At 38.5% G+C, this 19,855-nt stretch overlaps 2 protein-coding genes across 27 annotated transcripts in view; both read left to right on the forward strand.

The window, feature by feature from the left end:
• DIDO1 (death inducer-obliterator 1) overlaps window positions 1-9,224 on the forward strand; it is an 89,736-nt gene extending 80,512 nt beyond the window's left edge. For all 16 annotated transcript variants that reach the window (XM_056812859.1, XM_056812853.1, XM_056812855.1 and 13 more), the window contains one exon: window positions 3,880-9,224. In XM_056812859.1, the coding sequence (XP_056668837.1) occupies window positions 3,880-7,571 (3,692 nt within the window). In that variant the 3' untranslated portion in view covers window positions 7,572-9,224. The remainder of the gene's footprint in view (window positions 1-3,879) is intronic.
• A 5,969-nt stretch (window positions 9,225-15,193) lies between these two features.
• TCFL5 (transcription factor like 5) overlaps window positions 15,194-19,855 on the forward strand; it is a 33,748-nt gene continuing 29,086 nt past the window's right edge. For 3 of the 11 annotated variants that reach the window (XR_458465.3, XM_056812864.1, XM_007475586.3), the window contains exons 1-3: window positions 15,715-16,700; window positions 18,420-18,606; window positions 19,170-19,332. Coding sequence is in view for 10 of the 11 variants with exons in the window: in XM_056812864.1 (XP_056668842.1) it covers window positions 15,895-16,700; window positions 18,420-18,606; window positions 19,170-19,332 (1,156 nt within the window). In the remaining variant the exon portion in view is untranslated. Of the gene's footprint in view, window positions 16,701-18,419; window positions 18,607-19,169; window positions 19,333-19,855 lie in introns of all 11 variants that reach the window. The other 8 variants (XM_007475583.3, XM_056812861.1, XM_007475585.2 and 5 more) reach the window with 7 other exon arrangements.

The following is a 19,855-nucleotide window of genomic DNA, read 5'->3' on the forward strand; positions in this document are numbered from 1 at the left end:
TATCATTGTGATCACTTTAAAGGAAGAAGGAGATTCAGTTATAAATGTATAAGCTATTTTAAGAGAATTAAATGCACAATCTTTCCTTTGTAATTATTTAGAACATACAGTAAGGGTGAGTTATAATCATCTTTAGAAACTTCGGTGGTTTCCCTTTTCCCCTCCATTACACCTCTCAATACAAATGATGCCTATTTTGCTGCACAGATCTAGTACTGCTACTTAATTTTACCTTAATGAAATTAATCCATCCATGCCTTTGAAATAACACGTGTGTGTGATTTTAAGATTCTCTTCCATTGAATATCCTCAGTTTTCTTAATCTGTAAAAAATCTAGTTTTTAAATTTTCACATTGTCTTAAATTAGAAGCAAACCTCTATGGAAACTTAAGATCTAAAATGAAAAGCTACATATGATACTCAAGTATTGGCCCTTTTATCTTCAAGGGGTTTAAGTAGATGGGAAGTAATAGCACTGCCCAGTCTCATTCTAAAAGCCTTCTCAAATCTTTTAGCCAGAAATAAGGTGTATTACTTTATAGCTACAACAAGTTTGTGGGGTAATTTTTCACAATAGCTTTATTTCACCTTTTAAAAAAAATAATTTAATAATAATTCTCAAAAGGGAGGTGGTAAGTAGCAGTCTTCATTTATCTATGGAGAAAACAAGTTTGGATTTTACAAATCCAAAGAGGAACCTCACTCATCTGGGACTATACCAACTGAAGTTTTAACTCCCTGGTTTTAGTTTTCATCTTTTAAAAATTAATTAGAATGTTAAACTTTTTCCATCAATTTCTACAACTTTTCAAAATAGAATACACTTAATTGTCCAAGTAATAAATGAACAGAGCTGACAATTGGAGGGGCGAGTAGGCAAGGGCTCTTAGAAGTAAGGAAGGAAAGTTGCCCTAATTAAATTAAAGCCAAAATGAAATTCTCCGTAGTATGGCATATCTCGAAGACTTAGTAATTTTCTGGGAAAATTTGTATATTGCTGTAATCATTTTGATTTTTTTTGTTTGTAGGCCCAAAGGCATTAAAAACAGTTGTTAGTGTAGACAATGACTTTTAACTACAGTTAGTGCTTTTCATTTATCATTAATTCAAAATAGAGAAAAAATTTTCAAGATTCTATATCTTAAGAAAGCTCCTTCAGGTCTTAGAACTGACTAGATTGTATCTTTTCAGAATTTTACATTTGGATATGACCTACATTATTAATAGGCAGAAAGCTATTGAATTCATCTTCATTATTTCCAAACTATTGCAGTGAATATAATTTAATAAGACTTTAAAAGTTTTAATAAATGAAAACTTATAATCATTTGAAAGTTCACTAGATTTTGGGAACTCTTAAGTTTTAAGTCAAAAACATTTGTTACATTTAAATGGATAGATGACAACATTTCAAGAGATTAAGATCACAGGTATATTTTAAATCTATAAAATGAATGAAAACACCTAATTTGAGACCTTGTAATAATAGTTCACTTCTATGCAGACACGCAGATTTATTACAAAGATAAAATAGCTTATAGGTTCATTTTGTTATTCTTGGGAATAGTTAGGAAGTGTTGTCATTCAGTAGTATATTCAACAATTATAGTTCTGGCAATTTGAGGAATCAAACCAATTGGCCAGGTTACATTAAGTTTTTTGGTGTTTGACCAGATAAAATAATTTCATTAGTTATAGATTTACTGCATCTAAAATAGAGCCTTTTAACTTGCTAAGTAAAGTCCCTCTAGTTCTGCATTCAGAATACTTCCTATTTTTTTTTTCTCCTAGCTTAGTGTGAATGACTCATCTAGGCTTCAGTATGTGTGCTTTATGGTACCTGAAGATTACTCCAAAATTTTTATCATTTCTTTCTTTTTTGGCCTGGCCTAAATATTTGAGAGCAATATTTACCTGTAATGTTTTCAATAAGACCTATTCTTGTTTTATGCACAGTGAGTGCTCAAATAATTTTGTTATTTTGTGGATGGATTTTCCAATAAGGATTAGAATATGGAAGTAACAGCAGATTTGAAGGACAGGTTGTTCTCTATATAATGTGTATAAGCTTTAGTCCCTTAGAAAGTGGGGGAATATACCAGGCTAAAAAACATCAGTATCAGATGCTAAGCACTTTTTAAATATCAAAATTTGACACTACCAGTGTTAAAAGTAATTAAGGCAGAGCACAGCCCTCAACTCTTTGAGTCTTTACTAAAAAATATTTTGTAATTTTGCCCAATACTTTAAAATTTTCACCCCAAAGTCAGTGCAAAATATATGGGGTGTAATATTTGAAAAGCAGAGCCGGATTAGCTAGTGTACCATATACATTTCTCTTGCCCATATAGTCTGAATTTTGGCAGATTTTCAAAACCATTAAAAACTATCAATTAATAGGCCTAGCAACACTTCAGTGGTTTTTGTTGGCTACTCCTGAAAAATTCTGATGAATTAGAGTGACAAAATTTGCTAAAAATAGGTGCTCCTATATGTAAATTTTATATAATTTGACCTTTCCTATACTAATATGGAATTTGGCCCCTAGGAAAGGGTTTTATATACATAAGATACAAATAGTTGGTTCCCTGTAATGATGATTATACTGATTTACCACTAGGCATGCTTTTTTGAGGGTTCCCTGCCCATATTTCCTCAAATGGGGGCTAATAGCCAAACGCCATATTTTTCTGCAGTTTGATTTTATAAAACAAACTCATTGAGTTATATGGATTTAGGGATCATTCAGTATTCAAGGGAGAATGTTCCATATATCAACATTACTAAGATTATTGGTTCATTGAATTCAAATCCACTACTTTGATTTCATTATTACCATTTTCAGAGATAACCAACAAAGACTAAACAGATTATGCTTAATGAAATTACAAAATGAAAGTCTGAAAAGCACAAAATCAATTTATTTTTTCAAACATACATAAAACATCTTGGCAATACTGATTTCCAGGAATCAACACATATCTCACTTTAATACCCTAAAGCATAAGTTTACTATATATTTGCTTAATTGTCTATAGGTTTACTTAAAAAATATTTTTACACATATTATGGAGTTAAATCATTGCTTGCCACTGGAACAGAAATTTGTTTTTTTCATATTCTACCATTGCCCAATTTCTAAAATGCTTTAAGATTATTGAAGACAAAAAATGTTAACAGTAAATATTTAATATTCATCTTAATTTGTAAGAACCTTATACTTTAACCAAATGAGACAATATATGTAAAGTGTTTTGCAAATTTTAAAGTACTATGTACGTGGTAGCTATTAGTACTATTATTGCTATGCCCTAGTTTAGAAAAGAAATTTATACTTCTAAGAAAGTTACTATATATCAGTAGAAGCCTTTTTCCTTTGCTTTATGAACAGATGTCATACAGCTGACTGAGAATAAGTCATACATTAATTTTTTAATGTTATTTTTACTTTTAGCTACTTTTATTATATCAATAGTTTTTTGCATAAATACTAAGCATGACAAAGCACTAATTTAAGAAGGCACTTGAGTATTGGAAATGTTCTGTGGTTTTACCCTTTTTTCCCATAATGTAGACTATTATTAACCTTTAAGGCTTGTGATGACTAGTAACATTTTAGAGTGTTTTGTGTGCCAAATGTCCCTGTGATTTAGTTTCCTTCCACTTATACAAATATTTAATTGTTTTATAAATTTCAGAATGTATGTATTCTATAACATAAAGAGTGCTTTGTAATGTAAAATTGTAGAACTTTTCATATACCCACTAATAGTTTATAAGAAGAGATTCTACTAAGACTATCTAAAAGAAGAAATTATTGTTAAATAATAAAACTTAACTTTGATGCATCCTAAAACATATATACTTTTCTCCCCTAGGTCTTGAGTCACCACGTCCAAATATAATACTGGGATTAGTAATCTGTCAAAAAGTAAAGCGACCTTCAAATGCTGGAGAGTTGGATAAGATGGAAGAAAAAAGAAGCAAAATTCAAACACAGGAAGAAATTGAAGTTTCAGTCTATCCCAAAGGAGTTACATCTTCCCAGTCTGAAAAGAAACAATCAAAGTATCAGCTCTATTCTGCAGATACTAGTGTTAGTACCACACCACCTGGATCCCCACCACCACCACCTCCTCCACCACCACCTCCTCCACCACCCCTCCCGGATCCACCAGCATCATCATCAGTATTAAAAATATTGTCATCACTTAAAACAGGGACTACAAACACCACAACTCCATCAGTTTCATCAGCAACTATTACAACTACAACTTCCTCCCCTGGTAACTCATCTAGTTCAAAAACAGCCTCACCCCTAGAACACATCTTGCAAACTCTTTTTGGAAAGAAGAAATCATTTGACTCGGCTACTAAGGACTCTGAACTTACTTCAACGTTAAACCAAGAATCAAAGATGGATGAAGGTGTTCCAGCAACTCCTTTGTTAGATCCAATTGTTCAGCAGTTTGGCAAAATGTCAAAAGATAAATCTCTAGAGGAAGAAGAGGATGATAGACCATATGATCCTGAAGAAGAATATGATCCAGAGAAAGCTTTTGAAACTCAAATTACTGAAAGTGAAAAACGATATGACATTGAAAAACCTTCTGAATTATCAGAGAAAGAAGATGTGGCTTATGACCCAGAAGATGAAACTATTTTAGAGGAAGCTAAAGTTACTATTGATGACTTACCCAATAAAATGTGCACAGATAATAAAAATTCCACAGAGAGGCCATCTGAATATGTGACTGATATCTCTGCTCCCTCTTCCTTAGTAGAACAGCAAAAAATGCTAGAAGAACTAAATAAGCAAATAGAGGAGCAGAAGAGGCAACTAGAAGAACAAGAAGAAGCACTTAGGCAGCAAAGGGCTGCAGTTGGTGTTTCAATGGCTCACTTTTCAGTGTCAGATGCATTGATGTCACCACCTCCAAAATCATCTTTGACAAAGACTGAAATATTTCAGCAAGAGCAACAAAATGCAGATAAATCAGATTCATCTTCAATATCAAGTCAGTTAGCTCATTCAGGAAACCAAAGTTCAGATCTAAGACAAAGTAGGGATCCACGACAGGCTCGGAGAATAGCTACAGAGAATAATGAAAATGAAAATTTGCTAAAGCCACTTTCCAGTTCCTCACATAGTGGGACATCTATGAGAGAACCTCCTGCAGCTGTTAATTTGGGTCAGTTGCCTACACCATCGCAAGAAGAAAAAGAATTGAATCCAGTTACTCAGTTGGTATACAGTAATGATAAGTGGGTTACAGGTGAAAAAGCTACTGTTCTTGATCAGGATGGACAGAATGATAAAAGTGAAAATTCAGACAACACAGCCAAACATCACTTAGAAAATGCTCATCCATCAATATCAGAAGTTTCATCTAAACCTTTACGAAAAGTACTCCTTCCAACACCTCCCAATACATCTTTTCAACCAAATTTCCCAGTGCAAAATGATGGGCAGACTTTTAATTCACCAGCTGGAGCAAGTGGCCCTTTCTCAAATACAGTATTTTCATCTCAGGAAAAATCTCTTGGTTCGTCCCAGTATGAAGATAGGAGAAATCCTCAGTTTGTGGAAAAAAATGATTCCTCAGCTGTTCAGGATGAGGGAGAAAGAGGTTCACAATCTAAACTTGATGATAACAGAGTTCTTTCATTTCCTTTATCTGGACTGAAAGGAGGTCCACCTCAATCACAATTTCAGGGACAAAATGAACCTGCATCAAGGAATTATGGAGCAACTTCAGGACCTCATGGACCCAACTTTCCAGGCCCAAGGGGACCAACACCTCAGTTTTCAGAAGAGAATAATTCTGGTACTGATGGACAAAGAGGGCCTTCATCTGCCAGGTTTGGGGGACAGAAGGCACCTATTCCTTCATTATTCTCTGGACAACATGGACCACCTCCTTTTGGTGACAGCAGAGGTCCTTCACCTTCTTATCTTGGTGGACCTAGAGGAGTGGCGCCATCACAATTTGAAGATCGAAGGGATCCCCATGGAGAAAAAAGGGAATTCCAAGATTCCCAGTATAGTGATATGACCAGCCCTCCACAGTTTGAGGGGCCAGAACAATCTCAGTTTATGGGAAATAGAGGCCCGGCACCTTTCCCATTCGGAGGACAAAGAAGACCTCTACTATCTCAGTTTAAAGGACCCCGAGGAGGCCCTCCTCCTAATCAGTTTGGAGGTCAAAGAGGACCACCACCTGGCCATTTTGTGGGGCCAAGGGGTCCCCATCCCAACCAATTTGAAGGCCCTCGGGTTCCCCATCCCACTCAGTTTGAAGGCCCTCGAGGTCCCCATCCCAACCAGTTTGAAGGTCCCCGGGGACCCCATCCCAATCAATTTGAAGGTCCCCGGGGACCCCATCCCAACCAGTTTGAAGGTCCCCGGGGACCCCATCCCAACCAGTTTGAAGGGCCCCGGGGACCCCATCCCAATCAGTTTGAAGGTCCCCGGGGGCCCCATCCCAACCAATTCGAAGGCACCAGGGGTCCCCATCCCAACCAGTTTGAAGGGCCCCGGGGTCCTCATCCCAATCAATTTGAAGGTCCTCGAGGCCCAGCACCAAACTTTATGCCAGGACCAAGGGTTATTCAACCACAGCAATTTGAAGAACAAAGAGTAAATTCACCACCAAGATTTGCAAACCAGAGAGGTCCAACACCCCTTCAGTTTGGGCCAAGAGGAGCTGCTCCATTTTCAGAAAAAAATGAACAGCCTCCTTCAAGATTTCACTTTCAGGGGCAATCTCCACAGGGTATAAAGCCTGCTCCAAGACCACTACTTGAACTTCCAAGCCATCCACCACAACACAGGAAGGAGAGATGGGAAGAAGCTGGTCCATCTGCTCCTTTACCAACAAATGTATCTGGACAGGCCTCAGAATCAGAATCACAATGGCCATCATCTGATTTCCGAGATGGCAAAAGTCATGAATATAGAAATCAGGCTTTTGAAGGGAGACAGCGAGAAAGATTTGAAGGAGGCACAAAAGAAAAGTCATCAGATGAACCTGAAACTCAGCTCTCAGAAAATAGACAAGGTAGAGGTTTTGAAGATAGAAGAAGGGACCGAGATCATGGGAAACCTTGGGAAAGGGATCGTGGCCGAAATTGGAGTAGAGATAGGGAAAGAGATTGGGACAGAAACAGAGACTGGGAAAGACACCGGGAAAAAGACTCTAATCGAGACTGGGACAAAAATAAAGAAAGGAATCCAAATAGGGATAAAGAGAGGGAATCTGAACGCAACAAGGAATGGGAAAGGAACAGAGAGAGAGGCAGAAATAGAGATCGGGACCGTGAAAGAGACCGAGACAGAAGACGAGATCGAGACAGATCAAGAAGCAGAGACAGAGATCGTGATCGAACAAGAGAAAGGGACAGAGAACGAGATAGGGACCGAGAAAAGGAGAGAGAACGAGATAGAGGAAAAGACCGTAAAGACAGAAGTAAAAGTAAAGAAAGTAGTAGGGATTCAAAGCCAGAAGAACAGAAAGAAGTTCAAAAACCAGCTGAAACAGAAGGTTCATCAACTTCTATTCAAACATAAATATTTGAGAGTAATTTACTCCCCGTACTTATGTGACGTGTGTGTGTGTAAATATTTATGGAAAAGACTTCACGTGGGGTTTACCTGTATATACTCAATGTTGGGGGGGGGGGTCTCTTTTAAAGCCAGCCTTACAAAATGTGTTCAAGGAAAATAGTTTTTGAAACTGCTATGAAATCAGATGGAGTGGAACCATTCTGGACTTCAACTTACTGTAATTTTTTGTACAATATGTTTTCTTACGAAATTTCACATCTTTACAATTCTGAAATGATTTTTTTACTTAACTCTTAAAATTTCCATTTAAAATTAATACAGAAATGGGAAAAAGTATAAAAAGCATATTGCTTTTTTCAGATTAAAAAGTTATGTTTTCCAATAACTTGACTGTATTGTAAAACTTTTAAGGGAACTTCATTGGACCTTAGGAGCCATACCTTTACTTACATCTCACATGTAGTATTTCTGCGTAAATTTTTTTTTACAGGTTTCATAGTATGTGCTTTACAAGAGGGCCATGTATTTCTGTCCTATGCTGATTTTACTGTAGGTGGACTGCATGTATTTATGAAGTGATTGTGAAAGAACACAGTATTAGTAGTTTGTAATTAATGGAGTGTTAAGAAATACAAAGCTTCTATCAGTGACACTATCTTTTCAATGTAAAGGATAGCGTTCAACCAGGAAACAAACTAAAAAGAAAAATCTGACTTTTCCCCTTGATTTTTCTGTTGCCTTATAAAAATACTGAGTTTGATAAGATCCATATCTCCCAGTAGAAATCTTTCAAGCTTTTAAATGTCAGTTAATTAGAAAATGTTTAAATTCTACAAACACAAGCAAAAAAGTTAGAAACCAATTAAGTATATATTTTAAACTGTTTCTTTGATTTGAATAATCAGGAACATTTCGTTTGTAGAATAGTGCTTTTTCAGCAGTTTGTCAGTAATTTCAGGCAAAATCTACCTAGCTTAAAATTGCTAACATTTGTCAATCTACAATACTGATGGTGTATGTAAAAGTTTACCACTTAAAACAGAAAAATGTTTGCATAAAGTTGATGAAAGGAAAAGTGACATAAGTTGAAGTACTACAAACTTAAGTGGAAAGCTTTTTCACTGTGAAATACAGTATACCGCTTCTTTTCATCTATTTTTCAAGTACTAAAGTGTGAAATAGAGAAAACCTTGCTAATTTATTTGACTGTACAAATACACTTTGATAATTTTTTTATATTTTCATAAACTACTTTTGCAAATATAAATTAGAAAATATTATCATTTGCTTCTTGGGGTCTATTACTCCACTTACACATCACTACGGATTTTACAGTTTATATAGGCACAGATTTTTAAGTTCTAAAGCCATCAGGAACTTAGTAATTTGGATGATTTGTATCATAAAACAAGAGTTAGAATGTTAAATAGGTGTAAAGCTCAAACATCTAATATGATGTAAGTTTTTTAAAAAAAACTAAACTATTTCTAATTTAAATACACAAATGTAAAAAAAATCAAGTGTGTTTGTTTAGGTTTACTTGATAGAAATTTCTGTAAATTGTATTTTATATTGCAAAGTATATCATTGTACATTAAAACATGGAACTTCATAGGTTTTTGTTACTGTAATTAGAATAAACATCTACAGAATGTTTTTGAGTCTGTTATTACCTGTTCTCTACTATTTTTTCTAGAAAAATTTTGTAGTGGAATATAATAATTTACTGACTTACTTTCTGGACACCTTTCATAAATTTAAGCTTAGAATAGTGCTTTATAATGCAAATTAACTTGAATGATAACTAAAATTTCAGTACATGGATTAACAACAAAAAACTAGAATTCAACTAATCAAAAATCTCAGACTTAAAAAAAACTTACTGCATTATTTAAGGTAGAAATAAATGAGGGAAGAAAAACTCACCTTATCTATATAGTGAAAAGAAAAAATTAATATGCTTGTAAACAGCATGGAGTAGTGAAAAGAGCCCTGATTTTGTTGTTGGAGGACCTATCTGATTTTCCACATTTTCTACTATAAGTCCTCCATTGCTTTACTTTCCACATCTGCAGAAAGGGCCTATAGCAGTATGGCCTATACTATTTCTCAGCATCAGACCCTTTTTTTCTTGTCTTCAAAAAAGATTCTTAATAATTAAAGCTTAATTAGGTTCAGCATAATAAACTTTCTATGGCAGGAAAATGGACTAGTAGAGTCTAAACAGACTGAGAATACGTTCCCCAAGTTTTTTGCTAGATTCATAGAATCACAAATCTAGATGGCTTAAAAGCCATCTAGATTAATATTTGATAATGAAGCATGCTAGTTTCTATGAGATGTGAAAGTAGGCAATAATAGCTAACATTTTAAGGTTTGCAAAGCACTTTATGTAAACTAGAATCTCAACCTTATGAGGTAGGTGCTATAATCTACATTTTACAGATGAGGAAACAGTGGTAACTTTCTTACATTCACAGCTGATAAGATAGTCTCAATCTCAGCAGCTTAAATTTTAGTAGGAGAAATGAAACAAATTTATCGAGGAACCTCGCATCTGAAATCTAGCTAAGAACAAAATGAGCTTCACCCCCAAAATGTGGCAATTGTTATACATTTCAAAATCAATGCAAACGAGATAATTTCTATTAGAGTTTCATCTAATAAGGTATATATTCCAAATGGTTAAAACGTTTTGGTCAAAGGGTTAACCCTCAGTACACTAAGCTAGGATGACATGTGACAAAGATTTTGGGCAAGAAATATGATGGGACCAGACCTATGATTTCATTGGCATAGGAAATTTAGTTATGAGAAAACTTCTGCAATTTAAAGTTTTAGGTTCCTAGCCTGTGGCAAAACCAATATATGTCAGAGGTAGGAATTGAATCCAGGTTGGTCTTCTGACAATTTTCACATTTTTTGACCTCTTTACTCCTTTGCCATCTTAAAACACTACTGAGTTCCCCTCTTCCCTAGAGAACCCTGTTTGTGTGGGTTTTATTTATTGGTATTTACTGTATTAAATAAAACAATAATATGAAAACAGGGTACCCCCAGAAGTCCATAGATCACACTTTGAGAACCACTGCATGCTACTTCATGATACACATGATACCTATTTCCATACAAAGAATCTTTTTTTTTTTATCTTGTGCTACATTGTGTAGTAGAAAATAGTAATAGCAAAAAAAAGGAGGAATCAGTATGGTCTGGAACCATCAGAAATGGCTTTACAAAGGAATCTAGCATAGAACTAGACCGGAAACCAGAAGATGACTTTAAAGAGGTAAAACAAGTAAAGAAACAGGTATATAAAGCAGCAGTGATTGAAATAGCTCATCAGTTCTCCCGAGTTCATCCTCAGCTCCTCACACAATATCCAGATTATTGTCAAATAATTTCAACTTTCCAAACATCGCGTCACATTTTTCTCTATTCACACCATCATAACTTCTTATATTTTTAGAAAATGGGGATCATGCCAAAAAAGCATCTCAGTTGTTGCCCTAAAGTCTATCACCTGTCTGGAAGTGAGTAGCATGCATGTTTCATCATGAATCCCCTGGGCTGAGGTTGGTCATTACATTGATCAAAGTTCTTAAGCCTTTCAGTCATGTCTTTACAATGTTTTCTTGTTCTGCTCATTTAGATCTGAATCAATTCCTATAAATCTTGCTGGGTTTCTTAGAAAGTGTTCCCTTTATTTCATATAGTACAATAGGATTTTATTACATTCACATACCATAATTTGTTCAGCAATTCTCCCAATTGGTAGGTACCCCATCAGTTTGGTTTTGTATATATGGCTTTTTCCTCTTTATTTGACCTAGTAGTGGTATCATTGGATCAAAGGGCTAGGATAGTTTAGAAACTGAGGGCATAGTTCCAAATTGCTTTTCCGTGTACACTGCACCAGCGCCTTTTTGATCAGCTTTGCCAATTTTATGGGTGTGATGAGTAACTTCACAGTTGCCTTGATTTGTGTTTACCAGTGAGTTGGGACATTTTTCACATGGCTATTAATGGTTTGGATTTCTTCCCTTGAAAACTACTTTTTCCATCACCTCTTGTATGGACCATTGCAACAGCCCTAGTCTGTTGGCCTCCTTGCCTCATGCCTCTCTCCATTCCAAATTATCCTCCAATCAGCTGACATTTTCCAAAAGCATAGGTAGGATCATGCCATGCTCCCCTCCCCCAACTTTTTCAAAAAATGCTGATAACAAATTACCTCTAGAATTGTGATAGTCAACCTATGGAACACATGCCAAAGATGGCACACAGAGACCTCTCTGGGCACACATGTTGCCCACCAGAGTTAGGTAGATGGACACAGATGGAGCTGCTCCCTTCCCCCTCTCCACCACACCTCCCTGCCCCTCTGTCCAGCAGCCCAATAGAGCGCTTGCTCCCTCCCCTAAGTGGAGCATCCAGGCCATTCCTGTCCCTTCCTCTGTCTGGAATAACTGGTGGACACTGGGAGGGGGGAGGGGGAACAGGCCATGGCACATTATGTCTAAAAGGTTTGCCATCACTACTCTAGGATCAAATTTCAAATACAAAATGTTGTTTAGCATTGAAAGTCCTTTTCAACTTTGCCCCTTCTTACTTATATTTTACTTCTTTCCATCTACTCTTATAATCCAATTACACTGGATATCTGGCTTTTTCTCACACACAATCCTCCATCTTCCAACTCTGTCTTTACAAGTTCTGTGCACCACACCTGGAATGCTTTCCTCATTTAGCTTCCTAGGTTCTCTACCTTCTTTCAAGACTCGAATCTCTGTCTCTCACACACGGTTTTTTCCTGTTCTCTATTTTCCATCTAAGATTACTTTCTATTTACCTTGTATTTAGTTGGTTGGATAACCCAGAGAGACCATTAAACATGTCTTGGACAGACACTGTACATAGACAATGAGCTATATCCAGAAATGAATAGGAGAGAACAAGTAGGATTGCTTTTGGGATATTGTACATACTTTCAGTGAACATGAATTTCTCCCTGAAACAAAGGCTCATCTTTTTTACACTGATATTAATGTACAATGGTGAGTCATGCAGTGTTGCAGTTGCTAAATGATTAAATTTGAGAGTCATTGTGATTGTATGTAAATGAGAAAATAAAATATCTTTAAAAAATAAAATTTAAAGACAGCATTTAGGGTAATGGAAAAGTTCATGGTGGGACTTGAAGTTGTGATATATTATAAACTGATAATTATCGAACAGAAGCAACATGTTAGACGTGGAACAGAAAAACTGAACTGGCCATTAGGCATGAGCAAAGGATAACTGACGACTATTGATTTACATAATGTCAAGAACCAGAGGTAGCCTTCCTGTACATTGGTTGAATCTCTTGTGGAGAATTTATGGGAGAACATAGATAAGAGCTGAACAAAATGAGAGAATGTGGATGAGTTGTAATCTTCATCAATGTATTCATTGAAAACTTCATAGATTAAACAAAATGAATTGGCCATTGAGATACACAGTTTTTGGAACAGGATCAAAGTCATAGATATAGGGCTAAGAATGAATGAATGAATGAATGTTAAGAGGTCACCGAAACCAAATCTTCATTTTATATGTGAAGAAACTAGGGTCCAAGGAAGTGAAATGATTTGTCAAAGGTCACACAGATGTAAAGAATAGAGCTGAGATTCAAATGAGGTTGATTCCAAAACTGGAGCTGGCTTCATTGTATCAGGCTGATTATTCTTTTGCTGGCATTACTATGTTTTGTTTTCCCATAAATTTGTTGTAATTAAAGGGGTAGATTAGTACTAGTGTACTGGGAGTATATTAGTTGAGATTCCCAGCAGATTTAAGGGGATAATTCAGAAGCCTAGAAAAGTGGAGATGTTATGTTGCTGTGTAACATGTTGGCATCTTTCTTTTAGCTTTGTTAGGCAATTATATCAGTTTTATAATTATGCTAGTTTTTCCTTGAAAATTCAAGGAATTTCTAGAGGAGTATCATAATATGGTGGTTAAATGGTAATGGGATGCTCATAAAATCGAAAGTTTTTTTTTTTTCATAAAATCTTGAGACAAATTTACCATTATTTATTTATTTATTTTCGGTTATTCTTAAATTGGAATAAAATGCCTTCCTGTTGCCATCTTAAAACCGTGTATGGATGGGCATTAGCAGAATAAAATTAATGTTTTAAGCTTATAAATAATTCGAAGGGATAATGAAGCCAGTCATTTAGTCAGTAAACATTTATTAAGTGCCTAAACTATGGACCAGGCATTGCCTTAAGTGCTAGAGTCAAGACACAGAGACACAATTAGTAAGACAGTCCCTGCCCTCAAGAAGCTCACAATCTAATGGAAGTGACAACATGAATAAAATTATGTATAGACAAGTTTTACAGGTGTTAAATTAGAATATTCAAAAGAGGAAAGGCATCAGAATTGAGAGACCTTTAAAAGTTTCTGGTAGAAGGCAGGGTTTTAGCTTGGTCATGTAGGAAGCCAGTGAAAAGAAACTACAGGATAGATGAAAATTAGACCCCAAAGGTTATAATTTCTTAAGGAAGAGTAGAAAGGAAAATTTACAAAAGGGAAGTGGCATGCTAACTAATGAGTTTACCAGGGTTTTAAAGAACCGAAAGGACTAGAGACCACCACCTAGTTCACTACTCAATTTTGTGGATCAAACTGTTACCAGCCAGAGTGGTGACAAGTGCTCTCTCCACACTATATACGGATGTGCCAAACGTGTAGTCCCTCCGAGATGTCAACTTAATCTTTTTAGGGGGTTTGAGGTCTGAAAACTCGACTCTCAGTAAACAAAGTAACAGGTGAAGCAACTGTTTCTTAGCTGAGGGGAAGGAGAGGAAGAGTGAGCTAGGGAAACACTTTCCCAGGAACGAAGCTACGAGGTACAAAACCCTTAACTTTTAAAATGTAAAATTACATAAGTACAAGCTGGAATGATACTACAGCTACCGGGGTTGATATTCCGAGCTTTGGTCGTGTTTTTTTCCCTGAAAGCTGAGCAGAAACTACACCAGCTGGCAAAGGCCAGAAAACCTTCCTAAGCCACCTCGCCCAAATCACCTGCTCCTCCCCCACACTCCCGAGTCTCAGAAATAAAACCACCTCCTTAGGAGACCTGGGCCTCCAACAGCCAGTGCATGTGGGCCTGTCCGTGGTCCAGGGACCTAGCGTGGAGTGGCGTGGCGTGGCGTGGCGTGACGCGAAGGGTCCCTTTCCAGACCTCCGGCTGACGCGCACCACGTGCAGAGACGTTTTCCCTTCCCTTGCTCGTTCACAGCTTCCCACAGCAGCCCGGACGTGTAGGCGCGCTCCCGCTCCCTCCCTACACCCACAGCGGCGACCCGTGTGCACGCGCACGTGCGCAATCCCGCACACGTTCCCCTACCCCCGAGCTAGCGCCTTCTCTACTTAACCTCGTCTCTAGCTCCCCAGCTCCTAACCCCGGGCCCCCTCCTGTTTTTCAATACTTCCTCCAATCTCTCCAGTCATAATCCTCTGTCCCCCTCCCCCTTCGTCTTTCTGTGCCCTGGAACGGTCGCGGTCACGGGCTGGTGGGTCAGGCAGTTGGTCACTCCGGGGTGGGCGGGGAATGGAAGAGGCTAGGTTAGCCCCGCCCCCCGGGCCAGTGAGGCGGCGGGTAACGGGGCTAGGGGGGAGGGCCTTGCTGGGGCCCGGGGGGAGGGGTTACCGTTGGCTAAGGGGGCGGGGCAGAGTTGGCGTGCGCACGCGTGCTGGGCTCTGCGAAGGGTGAGCGGTTTTCCCTCCCCCAACGGGAGCTTCTGCTCGCCTCAGTGGGCTTCTTGCGCGCGGCTCGTCGCCGCCGCCGTCGCCGTCCCGGGGTTTCTGGTGCGCGCCGTCCCTCCCTCCCTCGTTTTCTTTCTCCCTCTAGGCGCGAGCCGCCGCTCCTCCCTCCCTCCCTCCTTCCCTCTACTTTCCCTCCCCCTCCCTGCTCTCCTCCTCTTCCTAGTGGGTCCCGACGCGGGGAACGGGGCCTCCCGGGCCGCCCCGCGCAGACTCCTCCCCCCATCCCTCGCTCCCGTAGCTGCTGCTGCTGCTGCTGCTGCTGTTGCCGCCGCCGCCGCCGCCACGCCTTGTGGTTGGGGGGCGTCCAGGTGACCAAACCAGGGGGAGGGGGCGGGGCGCCCGTGTCAGCCGGGGGGGCGGGGGTTTGGGACGAGCCCCGCCCCTCTCCCCCGCCTCCAACTCTGGGTGAAGCTCATCCCCTGCCGGGGTTGCTGTCGTCCTCTGCAGAAGGCGGCGGGGTGGAAGCCCCACAGCACCCAGGTCGCCTTGGTGTTTGGAAGTCATGTCCGGTCCGGCCCCCCGAGAGCCCCACACGTCCACCCCTCAGGCGGCGGCCGCGGCCGCTGCTGCTGCTGCTGCTGCTGCTGCTGCTTCGGCCTCGGCTGCTGCAGTCGGCGGCGCTGCTGCTTCCGACCCCGCCCCCGCAGCCGAGGGCCCTTCCAATGACACTTCCTTCGGAGAGCAGGGCCTGAGCTTCACCACCACAGACCTCAACCTGGTGGAGATGACGGAGATCGAGTACACACAACTGCAGCACATACTCTATTCCCACATGGAGGCCCAAGCCAACGAAGGGGAGCTGGAAACCCGGCTAAATTCTGCCTTCTTCTCCGCGAGCAATCCCTCGAGCCAGGCTCAGTACCAATCCTCCAGCAGCACCAGCCAGCCCAGCTACTCCTCCAACAGCACTGGGAGCCAGTCAGTGTATCCAGTCATCTGCCAGTCAGGCCTGACTTCTGATGGCAGCTTTGTGGGGTCAAACCAGTGTCTGGGACACATTGATTTCCAAGAGCTGAGAATGATGCTGCTCAGTGAATCGAATTTACCTGTGACAGTTGCCAACCAGGTAGAGAAAACACCCAACAGTAGTTCTGTAGAGGTCACTGGCCACAGTGTGGTAAGAGTTAAGCATGGAGAAAATGTTGGTGGACCAAATAAAGAAAATATAGCTGTTGAAAATCTGGCTCCCGTGCCAGAAACTAGATCTAAATCTGCAGTCCGAGTTCGGCTGGAAGACAGATTCAACAGTATCCAGACAGAAATTCCCAGGTGCCAAGAGCCTCAGGAATCTGGAGTTACTCTTAACAAGTGTGTTTCAGATCTTTCTTTTTTTTTAATTTCATAGTAGATTTTTAAAGTTGCTTCAAATATATTTTCATGAATTTGAATACAAAAATTTCAAGAACACCTAAAAATAACATGCTTAGGTAATTCATACCATATAATTTTCAAATAGCTTACCATTATATTGTGCTTTACAGATTACAGAGTGCCATCCTGGCATCCTGTTTGGTGGAGTGCAAGTATTATCTCCACTTTAATATTCCCCTTCCCCTACCCATGGAGGAGGGGAAGTTTTCCCTATTTAAATAAATCAAATTTAAAATTTAATGATGAAGAAACTCACATAAAGTGACTTGCCCAGATTCACACCAATAGTAGTGATAATAATAAATTTAGATTATGTTTGTAAGTTTTGTAAAATGCTTTATTCAATCTTCAGACATTCCTGTGAGGTAGGTACTATAGATATTATGGTCCCCACTTTATGGAAGAATAAAAAGACAACCAAGATAACTTACCTAGGTTCAAAGGCCTAGTAAATGATAAGGTTGGAATTTAAACCTAGGCTTTTTCACTCCTACTCATATGTTCTTTCCAGTCCACCACTGAGGCCTCCCATCAATGTATGTATTTATACATTTAAAATTTCTGTATCTTGTTTTTATTAATATCTATTTTTTAAACACCTTCATTTCCAAATATATCCCTTCCCTGCTCTCATTGTGAACCATTCCTTGTAATAAAAGATTGAAAGAGGGAATTAAAAGTAGTTTCAGAAAACCAATCAACATTGTAAGCCTATCCTCTACCTTGTTGAGGTAACCTTGGGCATTATAATTACATAGCTCTAAATTTCATTTTTAATGCAATTGACCTATAGCCTTTTTTAGTTGTGCTTACTTCACTCTTCATTGAGTTCCTTATTTAGAATTCTTCCTATTCACCATTTATGAACTCTGAAATTACTCTTCATTGCATACATATACATATACACATGTGTGTATAACATGTATATATTTATGTGCATTTATATAATGTAATATAATGTATGAAGGACCAGCCAGCCTTGGACAAAAGAAAACTTCAAGTCCTTCCTCTTAAGATATACTCTGTGACCATGGGCAAGTCACTTAAACTCTATCCTAGGCAACATCCAAAGACCAAAAACTACTGATTTGTATCTGTGGAGGAAATTTTCCAGACTATTGAAATCACAGATTAAAATATGCCAAAATCCATTAAGTGAACTTTTCCAATTTATTGTATTCAACAAACACAGCTAAACCTTTATTAGGCACCTATTATATGCAGGTTACTGAAATCTAATAGTACTTGAAATCAGGGGCCTACCTGCTGGGGCTGGATTTGTGGTCAGCAGAGGTTCTCCTGTTGCTAACCTTGTCATTGCCCATTCTAACTAAAGCTTGACCATCTTCTCTTTTCCCTTCATGAGTGGTTTGGGTGAAGAAATAGAGCAAATGAAGGTGGCAGATATCCCCTGAGTTGTTTTCACTGACTTAGAAGAGAAGCATAATTGAACCCTTAAAATAAGAAATTAAAATACCACCCCCCTTTTAGTGGCGAGTAAGGGGAGAGAGCACAGTCACTGAGCTAAGGTCAGTAACAGTAACTGACCTATATTTAGAAAATCAAATGTCAGTCAGTGACTAAAATATGTCTGGAAGAGTATCAGTTGCATATTCTTGATTTGTTTTTTCTGGGTTGTCCTTTTTGTTTTGGCAGTTTGGTAACCCTTATTCGACATCCATCAGAACTAATGAATGTTCCTCTTCATCAGCAGCAAAACAAATGTACCACATTAGTGAAAAATAAAACTGCTGCTGCTACTACTGCTTTGCAATTTACATACCCATTATTTACTGCAAATGCCTGTTCTACTGCTGGGAATTCTAATCTTTCACAAACACAGGTAGGGAAAATGATTAGTGAAGCTCTGAAGTACTAACTTTTGACGGGTTGCCATGGCCAAAGAATTCATCACCTATGGTGGTTGACCTACTGGTGATGAACCTTTCCATACATAGCTGGGCTGGCCCTTGGACAGCAGACACACTCTTATTGTCAGGATCATGTTCCAAGCCTTTCCAGCTTGGTAGAAACTGCCAAAGCTTGTGCTCCACTCACATAGTCCTTGAGGACCCAGGGTCATGTCCATGCCAGAATAAGGCATTAGAATAGGTTTTTTTGTGAAGGAATTTTTGATAGATTTTATTAATCATTTTCTTAATTAGGCCTCAGATTGTATTCTTTTCATTGGACCTGATAACTTTTTAATAGAGATATTTTGGGAATATTTTAAACTCCACAATATGTAGCTTGCAAATTTAAAGTCTCAAAGTTGTATATCCATAAATGCTGTTATTAGTATTTACTTCATGTTAAAATACATTTTACTTGTGGCAGCACAGAGGAGATTAAGATGCATATTGATAATAAAATTAATTATATTGCTATTCCTTCATTATATTCCAGAGTTCTAGTAACTCATGTTCTATACTTGAAGCTGCCAAACATCAAGATATTGGGTTACCCAGAGCATTTTCTTTCTGTTACCAGCAAGAAATTGAATCTACTAAACAGACTTTAGGCAGTAGAAACAAGCCTTTACCTGAGCAGGTTTGGATTAAAGTAGGAGGTAAGATATATGACATAAGATAACAAGAGTTTCTTTCTTTGGCTAGGCTATGCAGTAGACATTATAATAAAAATTTCATTAGACATTGGTTTTGTCACATAGGAATTTCCCATTACTGGAAAACCTTTTTAGTATTTTATCAGTGATTCCTAACCTTCCCACTCTTCCCCATATTCCTAAAGTGATCATGTTTCATATTTTGAGCATTCCTTCTTGAGCTTGAACATCTGAATTGTGCTTACCTCATATAGCAGTATTTTGCATTGTTGGGCTTTTTTCTTTTTAATAACTAATTTAGTAAATATTTAATAATGAATTTTGTAATAGTTTTTAATCTATTTTTTTAAGTTGCTTAAAGCACATAGTAGTTCTTTCTTTTTCATTTTCTCTTCACTTCTAATTGAGGAGTCTGAAATCCTCTATAGGTAAATTTGCCATCATAGCAGATACTGCAATGAGGTACTTAGTATAAAAAAGCTTTTTTCTAGACCCAAGCAATTGACCTTTAACAATGGTTTGGGGC

This window comes from Monodelphis domestica, chromosome 1 (genome assembly GCF_027887165.1).
Source record: "Monodelphis domestica isolate mMonDom1 chromosome 1, mMonDom1.pri, whole genome shotgun sequence".
Classification (NCBI taxonomy): Eukaryota; Metazoa; Chordata; class Mammalia; order Didelphimorphia; family Didelphidae; genus Monodelphis; species Monodelphis domestica.